The 21,487-nt window shown below is 39.8% G+C and overlaps 1 protein-coding gene across 1 annotated transcript in view; it reads left to right on the top strand.

The window, feature by feature from the left end:
* The window catches only part of LOC109410968 (PTB domain-containing adapter protein ced-6), a 55,162-nt gene extending 33,818 nt beyond the window's left edge, over positions 1–21,344 (top strand). The window contains exons 8-9 of the mRNA XM_029876498.2: positions 6,699–7,071; positions 19,893–21,344. Coding sequence (XP_029732358.2) covers positions 6,699–7,071; positions 19,893–19,918 — 399 coding nt within the window. The 3' untranslated portion in view covers positions 19,919–21,344. The remainder of the gene's footprint in view (positions 1–6,698; positions 7,072–19,892) is intronic.
* Positions 21,345–21,487: the final 143 nt, after the last annotated feature.

Here is a 21,487-nt window from a genome sequence, read left to right on the forward strand (position 1 = left end):
GGCATTGCCCGAAGGCCATACAAGCTTTCTTGATTCTGAACTCAACATGAGGTGTCCAGGAAAGCTTGGAATCAAGAATGACTCCAACGTACTTTACCTGTTCAGTCACATTGATTTCAGAATCAAAGAGACGTAAAGTTCGAACACCATTACGGTTGCGCTTTTCAGTGAAAAGAACAATAGATGTTTTACTCGGATTTACCGAAAGGCCATATTGGCGACACCAACCCTCAACTACCTGAAGAGCGTTTTGCATCAGGTCGAAAAGGGTGCTGATGCACATACCGACTAACAATGTTAGGTAGTCGTCGGCAAAACCATAAGTAGGAAAACCGCTATTATTGAGTTGCCTCAATAGCGTATCTGCTACGAGATTCCATAAAAGTGGTGATAAGACTCCCCCTTGGGGGCATCCACAAACACTCAATTTCCTAATCGCCGCTTGACGCAATGTCGAGAAGAGATGTCGGTTTTTGAGCATTTGGTGAATCCAATTGGAAATCATTGGAGATATACCATGACCCCGTGCGGCTTCCAATATGGCATCGAAAGGCACGTTGTCAAAGGCACCCTCGATATCTAAGAAAACACCCAAACAAGATTGCTTTTGAGCGAATGCCTTCTCGATATCGTAAACAACTTTGTGTAAAAGAGTCACAGTGGACTTTCCAGATTGGTAAGCATGTTGGTTCACATGAAGAGGCACATTGGCCAGATGAACATCACGGATGTGATGATCGACTATGCGTTCTAAGCATTTCAGAAGAAAAGAGGTCAAACTGATAGGTCTGAAGCTCTTTGCTTCTTCATACGACGCGCGACCCACTTTCGGAATAAACTTCACAGTAATATCCCGCCAGGATTTGGGAATATACCCTGTAGCAAAACTGCAAACAAGTAGTTGTTTCAAAACATGTTTGAAATGATCAAATCCCTTCTGAAGCAAAATAGGATAAATCCCATCTGCCCCAGGAGATTTGAAAGGAGCAAAGCTATTAAGTGCCCATTCAATCGATTCTAAAGTTATGATACTCCGAGCCGAAGCTAAAGAATCATAACTACAAGAAAAGACATCAGGTTCATCCGAAGATGTAATATCCACACATCCGGGGAAGTGTGTACTGAATAAACATTCTAAAACTTCCTCATCAGAGGAAGTGAAATCACCATTTGGCAAACGAAGTTCGTTCACTTGAAAATCCTTAGATTTTGCAAGGATTTTGTTCAATCGACTGGCTTCACTCAGACTGGAAACATTTGTACAAAGGTTTTTCCAGCCGGATCGTTCAGCAGACCGAAGAGCTTTCTGGTAGGCCTTGCGAGCCGACCTGAAAGCCTCCGATCCAGCCGAACGTCGTCTGTTCCAACTCTTTCTACATTGTTTCCTGAGCTTCGCCAGATCGGAGTTCCACCAAGGGGTTCCTCTTGTGGTCTTCACAGACCGCAAAGGGCAGGCTTCTTCAAAAGCTTCCATGATGAAGGCCGTTGTAGTATCAACGGCATCATCTAAATCACTTGGAGTGTCAATTGATGGTGAGTATCCATGAAATTTGGCTGCAACCAAATCGGTAAAGAGATCCCAGTTGGTTGACCGGGGATTCCTGAAACGCAAAGTTTGCGAAGTAACATTCACATGTTCAAACAAGATGTAACGATGGTCAGATAAAGATTCTTCATCTGACACATGCCAATTGGTCAGCTCATGACTAATTCTGCTAGAGCAAAGCGTTATGTCTAACACTTCCTCTCTACCAGATACCATAAAGGTTGGGCGGTTGCCTATGTTAAGTAATCCAAGATCTGTACTACTCAAGTATTCCATCAAACTGGAGCCTCTCAAATTGATGTCTGAGCTGCCCCAGATTATATGGTGAGCATTAGCATCACTACCAACAATTAGCGGAAGGCCTTTTGAAGTGCAGTATGCAATGACTTGCTTGAAAGCATCCGTAGGGGATGGTTCATCATGCGGTAAATAAACCGAACAATAAACGTATTTCCTGTTGAGGTTTCCAACAGATACATCTATTGTGATAGCACATACATCTCTGGTAGTTAGTTCAGAGATGAGTGTAGCAACGATTGCGTTGTTGACAAGCACACATGCTCGAGGCATGACACGTGAGTTTGCCATTTCATTTTTACTGAAAGTAGCAAACACCGAATTCACAAGGTTTCCTAAATAGAAATTCCCCTTACGAAAGTAAGGTTCTTGGACTAACGCCACTTGGGCTGTACCATTTTGCATAAGTCTACAAAGATTGATCGTTGCTGTTCTTTTGTGCTGAAGATTGATCTGAGCTATCCTAACCGTAGCCACTACCCAAACTAGGCAAGATTAAACTCTTAACAATCACAGCACAAAAAAGAACAGCAACAATAAAGCCAGATCGGTATCGATTTGAGTGCGCCAAAGGCGAGGATGCACAGAATACACTGTGTAAAACGCATAATGCGAAACCATATAGGTGAAAATTTAAACTAATTAATAACATCTTCATAATCCCGCCCTTATTCAGCCTCAAGTATGAGATTGAAGAAGGGCAGCTGACTGTCTCGGAGAAACACAAGGTCCACCGCGCTATTGCTCCGGTTAGCACAGTAAGGGCAAATACTGTGGAGGGTGCCCTGGTACTCCACAGGCTCCGTTTGCGGTTAGGTTTTTATTAGACCCCCCTAGCCATTCATTCCTAGGCACGGTAAGCGTAAAGCCGCATAACACCATGAATTAGGGGTCACCTGATTAGTGGATTTCTACCACTGGAACAGGCGGTCCGTAGTGCTATTCTTAGCCAGTTGAACTAACCGCTACCGACACTACACAGCTATCTAGGCTGATCGGGAAAAGAAGTTAATATTGGTGATCAACTTCATACGGGCCCGGAAAGCCGACCGAAAGGGGACTTTTAGGGTGTTTGAAATGATTTTATCAACGTTCAAAAAGTTTTCAGAGGATTTTATGGATTTCACAGAAGTTTAAGGTTTTTGAGGGGTTCTAAGGGATTAAAAAAGTATTCCAAGGGTTCTCAGGGGACTTTGTGGAGTTTCAGGGGGTAAGAGGTTTCAGAAGCGATTAAGTAGATTTCAGTGGTGTTTTAAGGACAAACGTCTTGAAATCCCGCTTCAACAGTGCATCAAAAATTTAGACGCACAAATCTCAAAAAGCAAGCCTCAAACAACAATGCATTTTATTATTCTGTTCTTGCTCACTTGTAATAAGCTTAAAATAAGAAGCTCAGGTGCGCTGGTTTTGTTTACGAAGAGATTTGTACCCTCGAAATCGTGAGTAGGTGCCAAAGTCGGCCATTTTGGCGGCCATATTGGGATTCTAACAAGTCTGTCCTTAATGATTTTGCAAGTAATTTAAGTGGTCGATTTCATGAATGATTTGGGGAACTTCAGGTATAGGCTTTTTAAGGGGGTTTTCAGTGGGTTTTAATAACTCTTTAGAGTTTCAGGAGATTCTTAGGGGTTGCGAAAGTGTTTCAGAGGTTCTCATGGAAGGCTTCAGGGGCTTTCCAGAGGATTCAGAATCGTTTCAGGACACATCAGAGAGTTTTATTTAAGGCGGATTTCAGGAAAGTTCTGGTGGATTATAGCAGGGTTCCGAGAAGGGCATATGTAGGTTCAGAGTTGTGGTAGGGGGTTCAAGGGCCTTTAAAGGCTATGTGATATGTGATTGACGACAATAAATAAAAAAATAAATACAAGGATTTTAGTTACGTTTCGAGGTTAAAAGCGATTTCATGTGTTCGAAGTGTTCCATTGGTTTATAGGGGACTTCAAGGGGCTTCAAGAACTTCCATGGGGTTCAGAAGCGTTTCAGGAGATTTCAGAGAAGTATTATAGGGTTTCAAATCATTTAAATGGGGTTTTATTATGTTTCAAGGGTTCTGAAGGGATTTTGGGGGCCTATTCTGGAGTTTGAGGGGGTTTAGGGAGCATTTCAAGGGCTCTTGATGGGATTTCATGGTCTTTATAGGCATTTAAGGGACATGTCAGTGTGCTTCAAGAGGATCCATGCGGTTTCAAAAGCGCGTTAGGGGCCCCCTGACAGGGGGTTCCATGAAGTTTCAGTGTCTATCAGCGGGCTTAAGGGAAATTTTAGAACATTCAAAGAAAGTAAAGAAGTACTTTTGATGCGTTTCTGGGGGTTACTAGGATTTTTGGAGCATTTTTGAGGGTTTTTAGAGATTTCTGGAACATCTAAGGGGCTGTTCATAAACCACGTAGACCAAATTTTGGCCATCTTAGACCCCCCCCCTCCCCCCTCGTAGACTTTTGTCCATACAAAAATTTTGAAATTTGTATGGAGCGTAGACTTTGGCCAGACCCCCCCCTCCCTCCCCCCAAAAAGTCTACGTGGTTTATGATCGGTCCCTAACAAGGTTGCAGACCATTCCAAGGAGTTTCAGGGACGTTAAGGGGATTCCAAATGGCTTCCCAAGCAACATTTTAAGTTTTGTTCGGCTCTATAAGAGGTTTTTATGATCAATTTATTAAAACTTGCAATAAAACTGATGCATACATCAAAACCTTTTGATAACCTCTTTAAGAGCATCATCTGGCTAAGTGGACCACTCTCGGAGAGGTTTTGCAATCCGTATTAAGAGTAGCAATAAAACTGTTTTAAAACCTAGTTGAAAAATGTTCCATACTCGAAAAAAGTTATGATGATTGTTGTTTTTTTTTTCAACAAAAATTATGACAGCTCAAGAAACAGAGAAGGTTCGTCAATGGCACGCAAAGTTCAGGAAGAGATATCATTCGCAAGTAGAAAGCGATCATTTCAAAGTAATAATTTGGTAGTTATATTGTTGCTAGGCTTATGCGCATTCAATTTTACCGTGAATGTTGGGGTTGTAGAAACATAAAATTAATGCGCTTCGAAAATAGTGAATATTATCATCTTGGAATGAAATAAATCAGTTTGTTAATTTAGTAAAACTATCTCGAATTACAAGAAAACTCACCTGAGAGAGTTTACTTATGTAAGCATGCTATGGAAATGACGGCAAACCATCAATTCGTTGCTAATTTGAGCAAATTTAATTATTTTCGATTCACGTATCTGATTCTTCAATATGGCGGCGACCATAATTAGCGAAAATAAAACGAAAGCAAGTTTGCTTTTACGATGACCGCAATAAGCCTAGCAGTGTCATAGTTTCTGCTTTTCCACCAACAGATGTCGTTACTAATCGAACGGATCGCCATCTGTTGAGAGTTTGAAAAGATTTATTGTGGTAATAATGAATGCTAAAAAGTTTACATATCGGAGAGTATTGTTTACTCTTAAAATCTGGCTTTATGGATATCTTGAAGTATACTATAAAACATTTCATCAATGGTTTTCATAAAAGTAGCCATAAAACTGTGAGTTTTAATTATTGCTATAATAAAACCGTAATAAAAATCAACCAAATCCAATCAGCAATAGAATTGTTCCTTGTTTTAGGGAGTGGTTCAGGGGATTGCAAGGGGCGTTCTAATAGATTTCAAGGCGTTTCAAAGAGTTTCGGAAACAGTTCTGGCGGATTCAGGGGGTTTCTGTTGAAACCCCGCAAAACATCACTGATTCCTCTGGAACCGCCTGAACATCCTAGGCCGCAGTAGTGCCGCCTAGTGATGAATGCTTCTCACGGCCTATCAGATATAAGCCCTTAACCTTTTTCTCAATTTCGTTTTCCTATAGCTTCAAAACTCTAAGTAATTCATTTAGAAACCTCCAAGCGCGCACGTATTCTTGAATCTCTACTAGAGAGAATAAGTGCTCTTCATTCCGAACGTTACTAGCTTTTGAATTGCTGGAGTCGCTATGAATTATCAATATATGAGTTCTATCAGTGCTGAAAATGTCATTTCAGTGTATCTAAATTCAGCCACCTGCAACTAGTTTCAAAAGCTGAACCTGAGAATATGGGACATAACAAACTTGTGCGGCTAGATTGATATTGATATTCATAATGAATTTTGGCATTTTTCGAAGACAGAGACATTTACCATAAACATTCAAAAAAGAGCGGTTTTTCCGTAACTTTCTTGTAGAAGTTTTTATATAAATACCCTATTCTCAGGTTCAGCGTCTAAAATGAGCTGCATGTGGTTGAATTCAGTTATTTCGAAATGACTTTTTCATGACTTAGTTCTATTGAGGTGTCTCGAAGAACTCTCTTAAGTATGGATCCCGCTGTAGCTCCCTGAAACCTCTGAAATACCTTTTAAACCTCGTGAAGCCTCTCTGAATTTCCTGAAACATCCGTAAATCTTATTATGGACCCCTGAATACTCTTTGAACCATTATGAAGCCTCTTGAAACATCTTGAAATCCCTCTGTAACCAACATGAAACACCTTGTAACGTCCAGGAGTCAGTCAGTAATGTTAACTTTGATGATTGCACCTCCTTCCATAAAATATAATATAATTGGATTCTTCGATATATCCGATCATTAAGTTCAAACAGGTGATACTAGCCATCCAGGCCGTAAGTATTTATTACAGTTAATACATGATGCTCTTTGGGATAATTGTAGTCAAGGCAAAACACTCAAAATTGGTCTAATATTTTGATGATATAAAGCTTCTAGAATGAATTACAGGTAAATAGGTCAAACTCTCTGCTTATCGCATTCTTGAGTCTACAGCGGTCTTATCAATAAAAAATGCATAACACAACTCCAACACTCCACGCGGCAGGACACATCCTTCGACAATTCCTTCGACGAGTCGGCATTTTCGGTAAACTGCAACTCCACCACCCTATCGGCGGTCAGTTCCTTCTCCGAGGAGATGCGAATCCTGGCCGACAATTCGTCCAAACTGAACAGCGTCCTAGCGTTGAACAATAGTCTTCGCAGTGGTCCATCGACGCTCCCGACGACCACTTCGCTGAACCATATTCCCAACGGTCCGTCGTCGACCGGGCAACCGGTCACCAAGCTGAACCCCTTCGCCACGTTGGCCGCTCCGGCCAAGAGTATGCTCCGCGCCAATCCGCTGGCCACGGTCATCAGCGGGCACAGTTCGTACGATGTGTTCCAGAACGCGCCGGACGGGGACACGCTAACCGGTAGTATCTCACCCGCACCCGCTCATCATGTTTCATCGTTCGGTACCGTTGCCACCAGTAATGCCCCTCAGCAGCCGACGGTGTCGTTGGCGTCAATCGAATCGGAAGCCCTGTTTCAGGACTTTGCTTTATCGGCTTTTAGCGAATTCAAGAGAGATTTAAGCAATACCATCGGTCAGCAACGACGCGGACCGTCGGCGGCGGCGGTAGCCTCGAAGGTGGAATTCGGTGGCAAGGGTGCTTCCATTGTTGGCACTGCCTCTACTAGTAGCACTGTGGGTAGTCACGGATTCAATGGTGCACGTGTGATCGTTGGGGCCAGCGGGACACAGTTCCACGAGCAGGTATGAAGATAGAGGTGGAATATGTACCCGCCGGCATTGTCAATGTTTGTGAATTGTCCTTTGGTAGTAGACTGTGAAAAGCTAACTCACACTCTCTACTATGCACATCAGAGAATATAAAGTTCATATTTTCTGAACTTGTCTACTGCCTGCTTCAAGTATCGTCGAACTGTGTTCTACGTCATTTTCACTCTTTGTACCGATCGTTGAACTATGTGTGTGTGTTGTGTATGAGTAATTGTGTTGATCGTCTATTGTATTCCTATCGCCTATTTCTTTAACTGAAATAATCTATAGATTTTCAAGCACCAATCATATAAACTTAATCACTTAGGTTATGTTTAACGCGGTTACCCTTTGATATCACTATCGGATATGGATTACATTCATATGGTTCTAGGTGTTCCAAACTGTTCTGAAATTCTGTCCTTTAAATCTCCCGGAGTACCCAGGTAACCCATAAGCATTTAACCCTAAAAGGGATACCTTCATGGCCTCAGTTTCGTCACCTCGCTGAGTGTGTTCCATCAAAGACGAGCTCTGAAAGGCGCCTGGGGTCCAATGGACCCCAGGTATCCCTTTTAGGGGGCATCCATAAAGTACGTCACGCTCTTAGGGGGGAGGGGGGGTTGTGAAAAGTGTGACAAGCAATGTATAAAGTATACGAAAAACCTGTCCGAAGGGGGGAGGGGGGTTCGAAAGTTCCCAAATTTTGCGTGACGTACTAAATGGATGCCTCCAGGGTTAAAAAAGCCATATATCAGTTTTATAACTGCATTCTACCTGCCTACTGTCATATCATAGCATATTGCGTAGCATTTCAAATGATTGATAAGTTTTGCTTAACAAGCATCACTTCTTTTTTGCCATAGAACTTCCTACGGGATGCTGAAAGCACAACACATTTAAACTTTATAATTTAATCTATCTCGACAATAACAGCCGCTATCATTCGGATGTCCTTTCATTATGCCAGAACCACAAAACAAAGCAAAATAATTCCGGTGTGATGTTCAACCCTTCTTCTTCCTCTTCTTCATCATCATCTTCTTATTTATGGACCTACGTCCCCACTGGGACGTGGCCTGAACTCCTTGATAAATACTTTAAGAAATCTCTAGAGTTATTTTCTCCAACGAATCTTTAAAGGATGATTTTTGAATGGTGGAAGTCTCAGAAATTTTGGAGAAATTCTCCAAAGTATCTGTTGGGAAATTTTCAATTAAATTTAATAGAAATTTCGGTTAATATCTAAAAACTGTTTGGTGGAATCCATGGATTAATGTCTGAAAAAAAATCTGGAAGAATTTTACAATGAATCCCGGTAGACGTTCCCCAAGGATTTACTGCAAGAAAACTCCTGTAAAAATTCGAGACATATGGATACCCTAGTCGAAATACCAAGAAACTTCGGGAGAAATTTTTCAACGATTCCCTACGAAGTTCTACAAGAAATCCTTGTAGCAATTCCCCAAAACAAATCGCTGAAAAATTTTCCCAAAGAATACCTTAAGAAATTTTAAGATGAGTTTCTATAGGAATACTTGGAACAATTCACAAAAAACTTTCCGAATAAATGTCTAAAAAAATATCAAAGATGTCCCTAGAGCAACTCGTGCTAAAAAACATTATTTTGCAACTTGTTGCATAAAGAACTATTTCAGAACTGTTTATAGGACAGTACTTTTGATTCACCTCATCTTGAGAGTTACACAGTGTATCAGCAGCATACTGACTTCGGCGAAGTTGTTCAGAAAATCCACACTTCGTACATGATTATAAATTAACTTCAGAATTGACTCACTACGAGGCGCAAACGTTGCTGCGAAGAATACATATGCCCGTGGTTTGTGAGGCAAATTTCAAATGTAAAGTAAATGTGTTTCATGATATCACAATCATGGTTTTAGCTTTGAAGTTGGTGTCTTCGGCGTAATTGTTCATACGAATATGAATCTTTTTTTTCAAATGATTTTTAGTAAGATTTTTTCTCATTAGATGTTGCTGTACTGGTAGTTGGTTTGATTTGATCATATCTCCGCCCTATGAAAAGATACAATTTTGGTGTTTATTGCAAATATGTTTACCTGACCAGTCCGGTAATGTAATTATTAGTAAGAAAACCTTTAAACAGCTGGTTGTGGCGGTAGCTAGAGGAGGGGTCTGGAGGGGGGGGGGGTATTTCTTGAGAAATTTTCAGAGGAACTCCTGGCGGAATCCACAGAGAAATTCTTGGAGGAATTTCTGGAGGACTTTTTTGAAGAATCGCTGAAGAATTTTCAGGTACAATCCCTGAAGGAATTCTTCAAAGAATTCCTGGATGAAATCCTGGAGAAATCCCTGTTGGAATCTCTAGAGGAATCCTTGAGAAACCTCCAGAGAAACTCCTGGAGGAATCCCTGTATAAATTCCATTAGGAATCCTTGTAGAAATTCCTGGAGAAATTTCTGAAGAATCACTGGAGAACTATCATGAAGAATCCCTATAGGAATTCTTGGAGAAATCCTTGAAAGAATTCCTGAAGGAATTCCTGGAGGAATCTCTGGTGAAATATCTAGAAGAATTCCTTGAGAAATCTCCAGAGGAATATTTGGAGGGATTCCTAGAGGAATCTCTAGTAGATTTTTTATAGGAATTCCTGGGCGAATCCCTGCAGGAATTTTTAGACGAATCCCTGAAGGAATTCACAGAGGGATCTTGGAACAATTCCTGAAGGAATTTCTGGAGGAATCTCTGGAAGAATCTTTAGAGGAATCCCTGAAGGCATTTCTGGTTAAGTCCTGGAAGAATTCCTGAAAGAATTCCTAGTGATTTTTTTCGAGGAATACCTTGAACCAATTTCTGGAGAAACCACTGGAGGATTTTTTTAGAAAAACTCTTGGAGAAATCCCTGGAAAAACTCCTGGAGGAATTATTGAAGAACTTCTTGAAAGAATTTAAAAAAAAATCCTTGGAGGAATGCATGGAGAAATTCCTGAAGGAAATGCTGTAAGCATTTGCAAAGGATATTCAAAATCAATTCCTGGAGAAATTTTTGGGGTAATTCATGGAGGTATTCTTAGTGGCATTCCTGGAAGAGTTCCTGAGGAAAAATCTGTATGAAATCCTGGAGCAATGCCTGGAAGAATACCTAGAATAATTCTTGTATAAATTCCTGGGGGAATTTCTGAAGGAAACCCTGGAGGATTTTCTGCGGGATTCTTGGAGAAATCCTTCAATGAATTTCAAGAGGAATCTCAGAAGAAATTCATGCAAGAATCCCTTAAGGAATTCTTGGAATAATGCCTGTACAAACTCCGAGAGGATCTTTCCTGGTGAAATTCCTGGATAAATTGCCGTAAAAATTGCTGAAGGAATTAATGGAAGACTTCCTCGATCAGTTTCTGGAGGAACTTCTGCAGGAATTCCTAAAGAAATTTCTGAACGAATTTCTGGTATATTTTTTTCAGGAATTCTTTAGGTAATTCCTGGTGGAGTCCCAGAATTAAATCCTGTCGGAATGCCTAGATGAATCCCTGGAGGAATCCCTATAGGAATCTCCAGGAAAGAACTCCAGGGATTCTTTTAGGAATTATTCCTACAAGAATTCCTTGAGAAATTCCTAGAGGATTTCCTAGAGGAACTAGTGAAGGAATGCCTGGAGTAACTCCTGAGGGAATTTCTGGAGACATGCCTGTGATAATTTCTAGAGGAATCTACAGGAGAGTTTTCTTAGCGAAGACCTGTTAGAACTTCTGTAGGAATCCCTGTTTAAAAATTCTAAAGAACTCCCTGTTTGCAGTAATTTCTAAATGAATTATCAGATGGACTCCTACAGGATTTTTCGTACAAATTTTTTTAGCAATATTTGGATTAATTTTTGAATTATCTCTACTTAAATTTTCTGAAAGTATTTCTGGAAGACATTCCTGTAGAAATACTTCGAATTATTCCAGATGGAATTATTGGAACAATCTCTAATGAAATCCTGAAAGGAACATATGGAAAAATCCACGAAGAAATCTCTGAAGGAATACCTGCAGATATACCTTAAAGGATCTGTGGAGAAGTTTTCGAAGGAAACCGTGAAAACAGCATTGGAGGAAACTCTAAAGATATCCCAGGACAAATCCCAAAAGAAATATTTATCTGGTGGAATTCTTAGATACATTCTTGAAGGAATCGAGTCATTTTGGTTCCTCAAAACTGCAATCCCGATTTGCCTATTCACATATCGGGCTCATCTCATCGGGCGACCATGCCAAGTCATCTCAAGTCAGCTCCTCCCCCCCTGGGCCCCCTTCAAAAAAAAAAATCCTAGCTACGCCAATGCTGGCGTGAATGAGAACTCTCCAATTGTCTTGGGTTTCTTCTGAGAATCCTGTAGCGAATCATCCCATAATTCCTCCTGAAATTGGTCCCAGTATTTTCCTCAAGATTCCCCATGGAATCCCTTCAAGTAGGTATTCTTCTAAGGATTTCTCCAGTAATTCCTCTGGCGATTCTATCAGGGGCTTCTCCAGAATTCCTTTAAGAATTCATTTCAGTTATTTCACCCGGAATTCCTTCCAGAATTCTTCCAAGAATTCCACCCGGGGTTTCTTTATTGACTTTTTTTTAATATCTCCTGGGTTTTCATCAGATATTCGTCCTCGCAGTACTCCTTCAGTGATTTCTGCCAGGATTTTTCAAGCATTAAAGTCAAAATTTCCCCAAGATTCCTTCAACGATTTTCTCCGGAATTCCTTTCTCCCGGGATTCTTTTTGGGATTCCTCCATTGGTTATTCCTGGATTGCCCTTAAGCACAGACAAACATACGTAACACTCTAACAATTCCCATTGTACATGTACACTGATTTAACGGACTATTTACAAATTTAGTAGTTGGCCAAAGGGCCCATTCGTGACGCTCGAATCTTTTATACAATACCGCCACCTAGTTAATGGTTGGCCAAACCCAGTCCTTTTAGCATTGGTCGCATAGGTTTGCATGACTATGATTTGAATCAAAAAATGATCGAAGTATTACGTCTGTTTGTCTGTGCCTTAGGTATTTCTCCTGCTTTCCCGAGATTCCATTGGGAATTGCTCCCAAAATTTTTCCATCAATTCCTCCCGGGAATTTTCCGGAATTCCATCAAAGATTCTTCTTGATTATTCTCGAGTCTACGTTCTTCTTCTTCTTTATGGCTCTACGTCCCCACTGGGACTTGGCCTGCCTCGCTTCAACTTAGTGTTCTTTTGAGCACTTCCACAGTTATTAAAAAGGCTTTCTTTGCCTGCCATTGCATGAATTTGTATATTGTGAGGCAAGGACAATGATACACTATGCCCAGGGAGTCAAGAAAATTTTCCCGACTGGAACGGGAATCGAACCCGCCGTCTCCGGATTGGCGATCCATAGCCTTAACCACTAGGCTAACTGGAGACTCCTGTAGACGAGTCTACGTTCTTCTTCTTCTTGGATTATTTCTGGTTCTTCCGGGATTCATTTAGGTATTTTTCCCGGGATTCCCTTATCGACTCCACTCGTGATTTTATCACAGATTTCTTCATAGATTTATGCCAGGTTTTCCTTAGAAATTCATCCCGAGATTCTTTCATGGCCTAGTTCATGGCATTTCTTCCCAGGTTTCCTTTGGGGATTTCTTCCAGAGACCCTTCTGAGATTCCTTTATTGTTTTCCCCCGGGATTCTTATAGGAGCCCTTCCGGGATTGTTTCACGGAGTTTTCCCGAATAAGCGATTCTGTGGGGTGTGAACAGAGATGAGTGACATTCCCCTTGGGTGTCCTTTTCCTAGCAAGCGTCGATGACAGAAAGCATCATGACGAGGTAGGTATTGTGATGTCACGTATGTGGCAACCCTAATCCCGCCTAATGCAACTGACATGAGCCAACATCTGAAATGGAATGCATTGTGGATACAAAAATGTTTACATACCAGATGTTTGATTTTTAAAAACGGCGGCCTCGCACCCTGGTGTGTGATGCTCAGCGTTCGGAATGCTCACTCATTCTCACGAAAATCGAATTCTCCCTCACGGCAGTTTTCAGCGAAAATCTGGTTTGCGAAAACTCCCTTACGAAGAGGTGAATGAAAAAACATTTTCACTCACTCCCAAAGCTGCGAGATTTTCGATTGCTTCGGTTGCTCAATCATGTTGTCTTTTCTTGACTCCTATGACAACAACGATGGCAGATTTTATGGAGCAAATTTATTCCTTCATCTACAGGGGATAGACAAAATGATCGGGACAGGCAAAATTTTTACTTTTCAAAAAATGTTCAACTAACTGTAGCTTTTCGAAACGTGCATCAAATAATCTCAAATTTTCACTGTAAGTTGATCAGCTAGTTGCGTATCAGTGGACAAAATTTGGAAAAAATCGTGCTATTCTGCACGAAGATTCTAGAAAAAGGTATAATTATCCGATAGCCAACTTTGAGCTGCTATATCCTTGGATTCAATAAACCGAATGCAATGAAATTTTGACTATTTATGACTTATATAATGAACTTTGAAAAACGTTTGACACAACTTAAAATTCTTAATACGGAAGAAAATTATTACGATTAGTTTATTTTCATAATAAAACACCAAATTTTCTAAAACTTCAACATCGTTTCAAAATTCAAGATGCTATTTATAGTTTATTTTAATTCCCTCAAATTGTCTTTAATATAAATATGTTTTGAAGGAAAGTAACAACAATTGAAGGCTATTAATAGAAAAAGTATTGGGATGCATATTAAAAATAGACCATTTTACTAAAAAATCATTAAATAAAAAAACCGCTATAACTTTTTCTCTTGTTAATAATTTAAAGTTGTGTCAAACGTTTTTCAGAGCTCATTATATAATTCATAAATTATCAAAATTTCATTGCATTCGGTTCATTTAATCCGGAGATATAACAGCTCAAAGTTGGCTATCGGATAATTCTACCTATTTCTAGAATATTTATAGCTTCGTGTAGAATAGCCCGATCTTTTCCAAATTTTGTCCACTTATACACAACTAGTTGATGAACTTTCAGTGAAAATTTGAGAATATTTGATGCTCTTTTCGAAAAGTTACAGCTAGTTGAACATTTTTAGAAAAGTGGAAATTTTGCCTGTCCCGATCATTTTGTCTATCCCCTGTATGTAGTTTGCGTAGTAGTGGTAGTGTGGTTAGAGTGTGCGTGTCGATTATTTGATTTTAGGCATGTTTCAGGTTCGAATCCCGTGGCGACTACCATTTTGCAAATTTGCTTTGAAATTCTTCTCGTGAGAATTTGGTGAGTGAAAATTTGGCTGAACGAAAAATAATTATCCGCTGGAGTTGAAGTGATTTTCAGTGATCATTTGTCGTTACTCTCCAGAAAAGTAGTGGGAGCAAAAAGTGTTCCTCATGCAAAAAAGTGAAAATACTCTCCCGCTGGCGTGAGAGTAGCGTATTTCGTATCACTGAAACGAAAATTACGAACCCTGGTGATGCTACCTCATTGAGGAGTGGAGCTTTGCCGGAGCAAGTCGCTTGCATTGCGAGGTCCCGTATCATGCTAAGAGATTCTACTGCAGTTGCTAAGATGGCTGGAAACGGATTGTTCCGGTGAGTTACGCAATATTCACAGTTTCTTCCAGGAATTTTTCTCCCAGGATCCCTTAACTGATTCCCCCAGGAATTTCTTCATTGATTTCTCCCTGAATCAGTAATGGAATTGTTCTCATCATGAAGCAACTCACGAGTGAAAAATCAACACAAAGCAACTTCTCGGATTCGAGAGTAAGCCGTGAGTGAGTTTATTCGCACTCACCTGCTTCGTTAGTACGAAATAAAAAGAAAACAATCACGAGTTTTTATTCATGAAGAACTATAGGAGCCGCGGGGGTTACATTTTAGTGTGTGGTTTTGATAGCAAATCAAGTGATTATCAATCATAAACTAATATTTTGTACCTAATTGTTGAACAGAACTTCCAGTCAGCTCAGAGCAGGTTCGCGAATCATGCGAGTGCGTGCCTGCTTCGTTTACTCAAAGTACACCCAATTTATTTTTTTTGCACTGATCGAACTTTTGCTATAACACAATTTTGAACCGATTTTCATGAAATTCTGTACACATGTTGGCACGATTAGTACTATCCGTGTACGAAAAATAAAGTCAATTGATTCAAAATTGACCGAGTTATAGCAAAAAAAAACACCAGTTCAAAAAAAGAATCGAGTGTAAGGAAGTGTGAATATTCTCGGGCCCTTATTGTTCACGAGTAAGTTTGTTTTGCGTTTGTGTATGCTCAGCTCAGCTGCAATCTTCACCATTCTCCATCCATAGACAAGGGTTCATTTGCAAATTCGTTCCGAGATTCGAGGATTCGTTCATTTCCGTTTGAAGATTCCTTCCTGATTCCCTTCTGAGATTCCTCCATTGACAGTGGCCGGGATTCCTTCATTGGTCCCTCCGGGAATTCCTTACCAGTTTTGTCACGGATCATTCCTAAGATTCCAACATGAATTTCTCCAGGTATCCTCCTCCTGGGTTTTCTCCCGGACTTCCTTCAATGAAGTCTTCAGGGTCTTCGTTTGGAAATTCTTCACAAAATTCTTGCACCTCCCAGGATTATGTCATTTATTTTTACTAGATTTATATCAGGGATTGCTACTACACTGAACGGCGGCTCACGGTGAAAATTACTACTGAGGGTCAATTTAAATACACAACGCCACTAAATTTGTGCAAACTAATTTTCGTTTCATTTCAACAGAATTATGTTTTCAATTTTACCATGGACTCGATTTTCAATTAAAAAAAGTTTCTTTAGGCAACCGGATTCGAACCAAGAACCTTGACATCACCAGGCTCGCACGCTACCACTCGGCTATCGAACCGGTTGATGTGAGAAGAAACAAAACGCACACAAGAAGCGTTGGTGGGTCGATGATCATGTTTTGCCATGGTAAATTTAAAAATATTGTTATGCTTGTCATTACTGCAAGCCGCCTTTCAGTGTAAGATTCATTCATGGATTTTCTATCAGTCGTTCCTTCAAAAATTTCTCCCGGGATTCTCCCTTCTCCCTTCGTTGATTTCTCCCGAGATTCCTCTAAGTCAGCCTTTTGCAAACTTCTTTACCGACGCGTGTATTTCTTATGGGGCTGGTGGGTCGCGACCCATAGTTTGAGAAAGGTGGCTCTGGATTTGTCCCTGGACTCTTTCTTGTATTTTTTCAGGTATTTATCTCGAGATTCATGTAGGAACATCTCCTGGATAATACCAGGAACTCTTTCATTGATTTCTAATATGATTCCTGGATTTCGTCGGAGACTCTTGCAAAGATTTCCTCATTTATTGTATGGGCTTCGCTAGCGGGTACGAGTATCGGCGCCAGCCGTTTAGGCGTGTGTAGTGTCTTAATTAAAAAAAATGTCCCGAAATTTACTGGATAGTTTTGCAGGTTCCAGGAGCCGTCGCGTCGTGTACTGAGTACACATATCATGATAAAACTCGCTTATGGTTCCCGGGACTTATTCATGGATGTTTCTCCTTATCTAGGAATTTCTCTTTAGAATCATTTAGAGATTTCTCCAAGGTGCAGCAAAACATTCTTCCAGGAATTCTTTTAGCAATTCCTTTCCTCCTGGAATTCCTGCATTTATTGCTCTTGGGATTTCCCCCGGTATTCCTTCAGGGATTCTATCTGGTATTACTCAATTGATTGGAATTTCTCGGAATTTCTTTGGAAATTTCTTCCAAAGTTTATTTCCGAGACTACATCAGGGATTACACCAGGTGGCTTCCTGAGTTTTTTTTCTGGCATTGTTTTAAGTATTTCTCCCGGACTTCCTTCTTTGATTTCTCCCGATAATTTTCCATTGATTTCTCCCAGCCTTCCTTCAGAGATTCGTCTCGACATTCATTCTAGGTTTCTGGGAAGGATTCTTTCCGAGATTCGTTTAGGGATTTCTTGCGGAATTTCTTCCGAGATTCATTGATTGATTTCTTTCGGGAATGGTGCTGGCATTTTTTTAAATATTCCTGAGATTCCTCCAGAGATTCCATTTTTTTATTTATGTGCACACAGAAAAATGGCGTTGATTTAAAACAATAAAACGCATGGTTGATTTTCAAACTGAGATTTTACTTATTCCAAAGTTATATTTAATTGTTTTCATTTAGAGTTTATTGATAAAAACAACCGATTACTATTATTTCATATAATGTCAAAAATTTCATTTGTTTCAACAAAATAAAAACCATAAACATGGTCCGAAAGCACTCACACATCTATAAAATGCTTACCCCAACATCGCCACAACGAAGAAGGTGCAGCAAATCCATCACGCCAACTTCCAAGTGCAGCTTTGGCCGTGATGGATAACGCGCAGGTACTCACGACAGCATCTACAAAAAGTTGATCGGTTTCGCCTTTTTTGTGTTTTTTTAGTCGTTCTCCTCCCCATCCGCTTACCGACGGTCTAAAAATAGATTTCCGAGCTGCCGCAGTTGCTGCTGCCACCAACACAATCACATTCCGGGTTTGTTAGTGGCAAAAGTGCAGTCATTTGAATCAATCCATTATTTCATGTTGAAAATACCATATCTTTGTTTGTTTTAACAAACTGTCAAAAATTTCGACAAATGAAAATATTTGTATTATTAAAGAATAGAACAGTTCAGTTTAAACTAGAAATCAGTTTGTCGCTATAGTAAACTGAAAAATCGGTTGATTTGAACTAGAATTTAATTGTGTTTACAATTTATTTTTCTGCGTGTGTAATTAACATAAGCTAGCTTTTGTTAACTAATTCTACACTAATTCCTTCAATGATTTCTTCAGGAATTTATCCTAGGATTCCGTCTGGGGTTCATCCAGGATTATTTCAGGGATTGCTCTAGGACATTCAAAAGGACTTCTTTTCAATTTTTTTTATAGATTGCTCTCAGATTTTTAAGGAATTCTCTCAGGGGTTTCCCCTGGGTTTTCTTCAAAGATATCTTCCGTAATTCATTTAAAAAATTTCCCCAGAATTCTTTCATTGAGTCCCACCGGGATTCTTCCATTGATTCTTTTCAGGTTTATTTCTTCAAGGATTTTTACCGGCATTAACCCCGGCATTCCTTCATTGATTTCTGGAAGGAACCCGGATATCTAATTAAATTTAATATCATCGTTAAATGCATGTGCCAAACCCTTTCGAAGAGTGTAAGACGATCATTCCCCAGGTAACCAATAAGCAGTTAAAATTGCTTTTATTCAGCACTATATGCGCCTTTACTGCAGGTCATTAAATGCTAATATGCCGTATATGCGCCATAACTGCAAATTAAATGCAGGTTTTGGCCCAATATACGGCTGTTTAAATGCTTATCTTTCCTATCCCCAAAAAATCGAACATAAACAAACATATTTTCCCCTGCGCATTTCAGTCGCTTCATATTCTTCCCTTTCTATTTTTACTCACACTCTCCTGTGCGACTTTGGGACTGTTGTTTACTTTTGCAGTTGTTTTTTGCTGTTCCTGCTGAAATTGGGATTCGTTCCCACAATCCTCTGGCTGATGATGATGCTGAACCGCGCTACAAGATGAGCTATAAATGATCAGATAATGTGCGTTGATTTTTTGATCTATTAAAGGCTTCAGTACCACACCGGCAGTTATTTTGCTGTGCCCGGACAACGGCTCGGACAAGTGCTGATAATCAAAACATTCACATAATACACGATGTCATAATTGGTTTCTTATTCTATGGGGTTTATTTGAAAAACATTTGTTCTCTCATTGACTTGCTTCGTTACTAACAGTAAATGATAGGACATCTGAATGGTAATGGATCCTATAGTCGTGGCACATAAATTGAAAAGTTGAAATGTGTAACAGTTTTAACATCGCTCATCTCTCTTAGCAGTTTTATGGCAATAAAGTAGCAGTTAGGCGCTTGTTACCCAAAAAATATCGTGCATTTAAAATGCTACACAACAGCTGTCAAATTTTAAGCAGCATTTGAATTGCTAATACAGAGCAATTCAGCAGTCGAACTGCTGTGATACAGCAGCAAGCAGATATAATGCAGTTTTATAGCTGAAATATAGCTTATTTAAATGCTTATTGGTTACCTGGGTCCACATACATTGTGATAAAAGAGTCAGTCTTTATCCGACGTCGTGCTAGGATAGATCAATAACTCAATAATCTTCGCAGTGCGCCAGTGATTTAATTTTATCCTCCGTGGTCGTTACCATAGATTACTATTACTTGATTGAAAAAAGTTCATAATATAATTTTTAAATTAAAATTTCAATTTTTTATAGCAATTGACAAATTTGCTGTAATCCCCTATTTCGAACCTTTTAAATATGTTCAGTCTGTTGTTTGTTGTTTGTGTAAGCTTTCACTATTTTAAATGTTATCTATCTATAGACAATCGTTTATATGCTTTGTTTATATGTTTCGCAGCTTTTCCATCCAAACTAACATATTTTTCTAAATATTCATATTCCTCTCTCTTTCCAGACCACATCCAAAAACGGCTTATTTAGCTCGGACGACCTGCTGGACACGTTCGATCCGCTGAAAAAGTGATGAACCGTGTCTTCCTGCTAAATCCGGAACATCCCTCCGGGGCCCGCCGTCTGCTCCACTTCCGAGCGCACGCCGACCATCCCTCACCGGTTTCTTGTTTTGTCTCTATTTTTGGTCCAATTTTGTTTCTTCGGTGGAATCCGGGCGAATTGTATCACATTCCAAATGAATCTCACTCCCCCTACCCCCACTAGCCATGAATTAAAAATCTCCATAAAAGTGAATCTCACACCAATCGGAGTCCTTGCATCCTCTCGCGTCGTCGTGGTCGGTAAGAAAAATTGTCCGCTGGGCACAAACGCGGAACGGGAACGGGGATCTTTATTAATTAGGGCACTATAAATAATCACCTTTTACCTAGGGAAACTATTTAGCGAGGAGAGGATTACAGCAATCGAAATGGGGAGATTTGTTTTTCTGTGACAGAGTTTATAAGTGGAAGGTTGAAGAATTTGGTTTTTGTAGATGGATAGATTTTTTTGGCGGTCACGTGCTCTTCTGGAGTGCAACACATGGTCCATACTGATAAGTATTAAAAAGCGGAATCCGATCAAGATTGAAGTCATATTAAAAACCTTTATGAAGCAAGCCAACCTTGTGGTGTTTTATCCCCTCATAACAAATGTGATAAGCAAATAGCAAAGTGAGACAGCAGAGAGCAAACCGCGGAAGATTCTTTCAAAAAATCAAGTGCCGTCACTTTGTGAATAAAACAACCAGAGCATTCCATTCAGTGTACGAGGTGCAGCAAGCCGTTAACTTGAATGCAAGTTTACCGCCGATGAAAGCGCGCATCCCTCTACCGGCGGCTAGTTGAAGCTCTAAGCGGTATGCGATACAGTCCGTAGCCCGGCCGTCTCAGCTGCGTCGGATCCGTGTATGTGTCGATGGTGCTAATGGGAAAATGTTTGCAAAATTTATTGGTTACTTTGCTTAGCCCAAATTGGAACGGATTTGAAAAACTTAGAAGTGATTTATTTTATTGTACGTAACTCTAATACGTACACTGTAGATTAGAACCATTTACCTTTATTTTTTGCATTGCCCCATATTTTTCTATATTTTTCCACCCACTACTGCATTGTGAATGTTATAGTGAAAGTTAACGTATTTTTTTTTTGTTTAGAGAATAAAATTAATATATTTCTGTCATGTATGTACACTATGTATGAATAACTGAGTAAAACCGAAGGAAAAAAGAGACAAGATGAAGGATATATTTTCTCCTGCCTGAGGATTATATTATGTACTAGGAATATTGAAAGTACGCAATAAAATGTAATCAAGTAAATATTATTTGTAGATTCATTGTTATTCTAGTTATAGATACCGATTAGCGATGATATTGTGAGCAATATGATCAATAAAAACTGAATATACAAACCGTTGGAGTTTCTTTTCTTATTGATGACTATCCCTGCTATAAAAGTGAAAGGTCTTATTACGACTACGCGCATCAAGTTGCTTACCGATCAGACTAAGACCTGAGTGTTCTCTGCTGTTTGTAGGTGTCGTCTCCATTCGGC

This window comes from Aedes albopictus, chromosome 2, assembly GCF_035046485.1.
Source record: "Aedes albopictus strain Foshan chromosome 2, AalbF5, whole genome shotgun sequence".
Classification (NCBI taxonomy): Eukaryota; Metazoa; Arthropoda; class Insecta; order Diptera; family Culicidae; genus Aedes; species Aedes albopictus.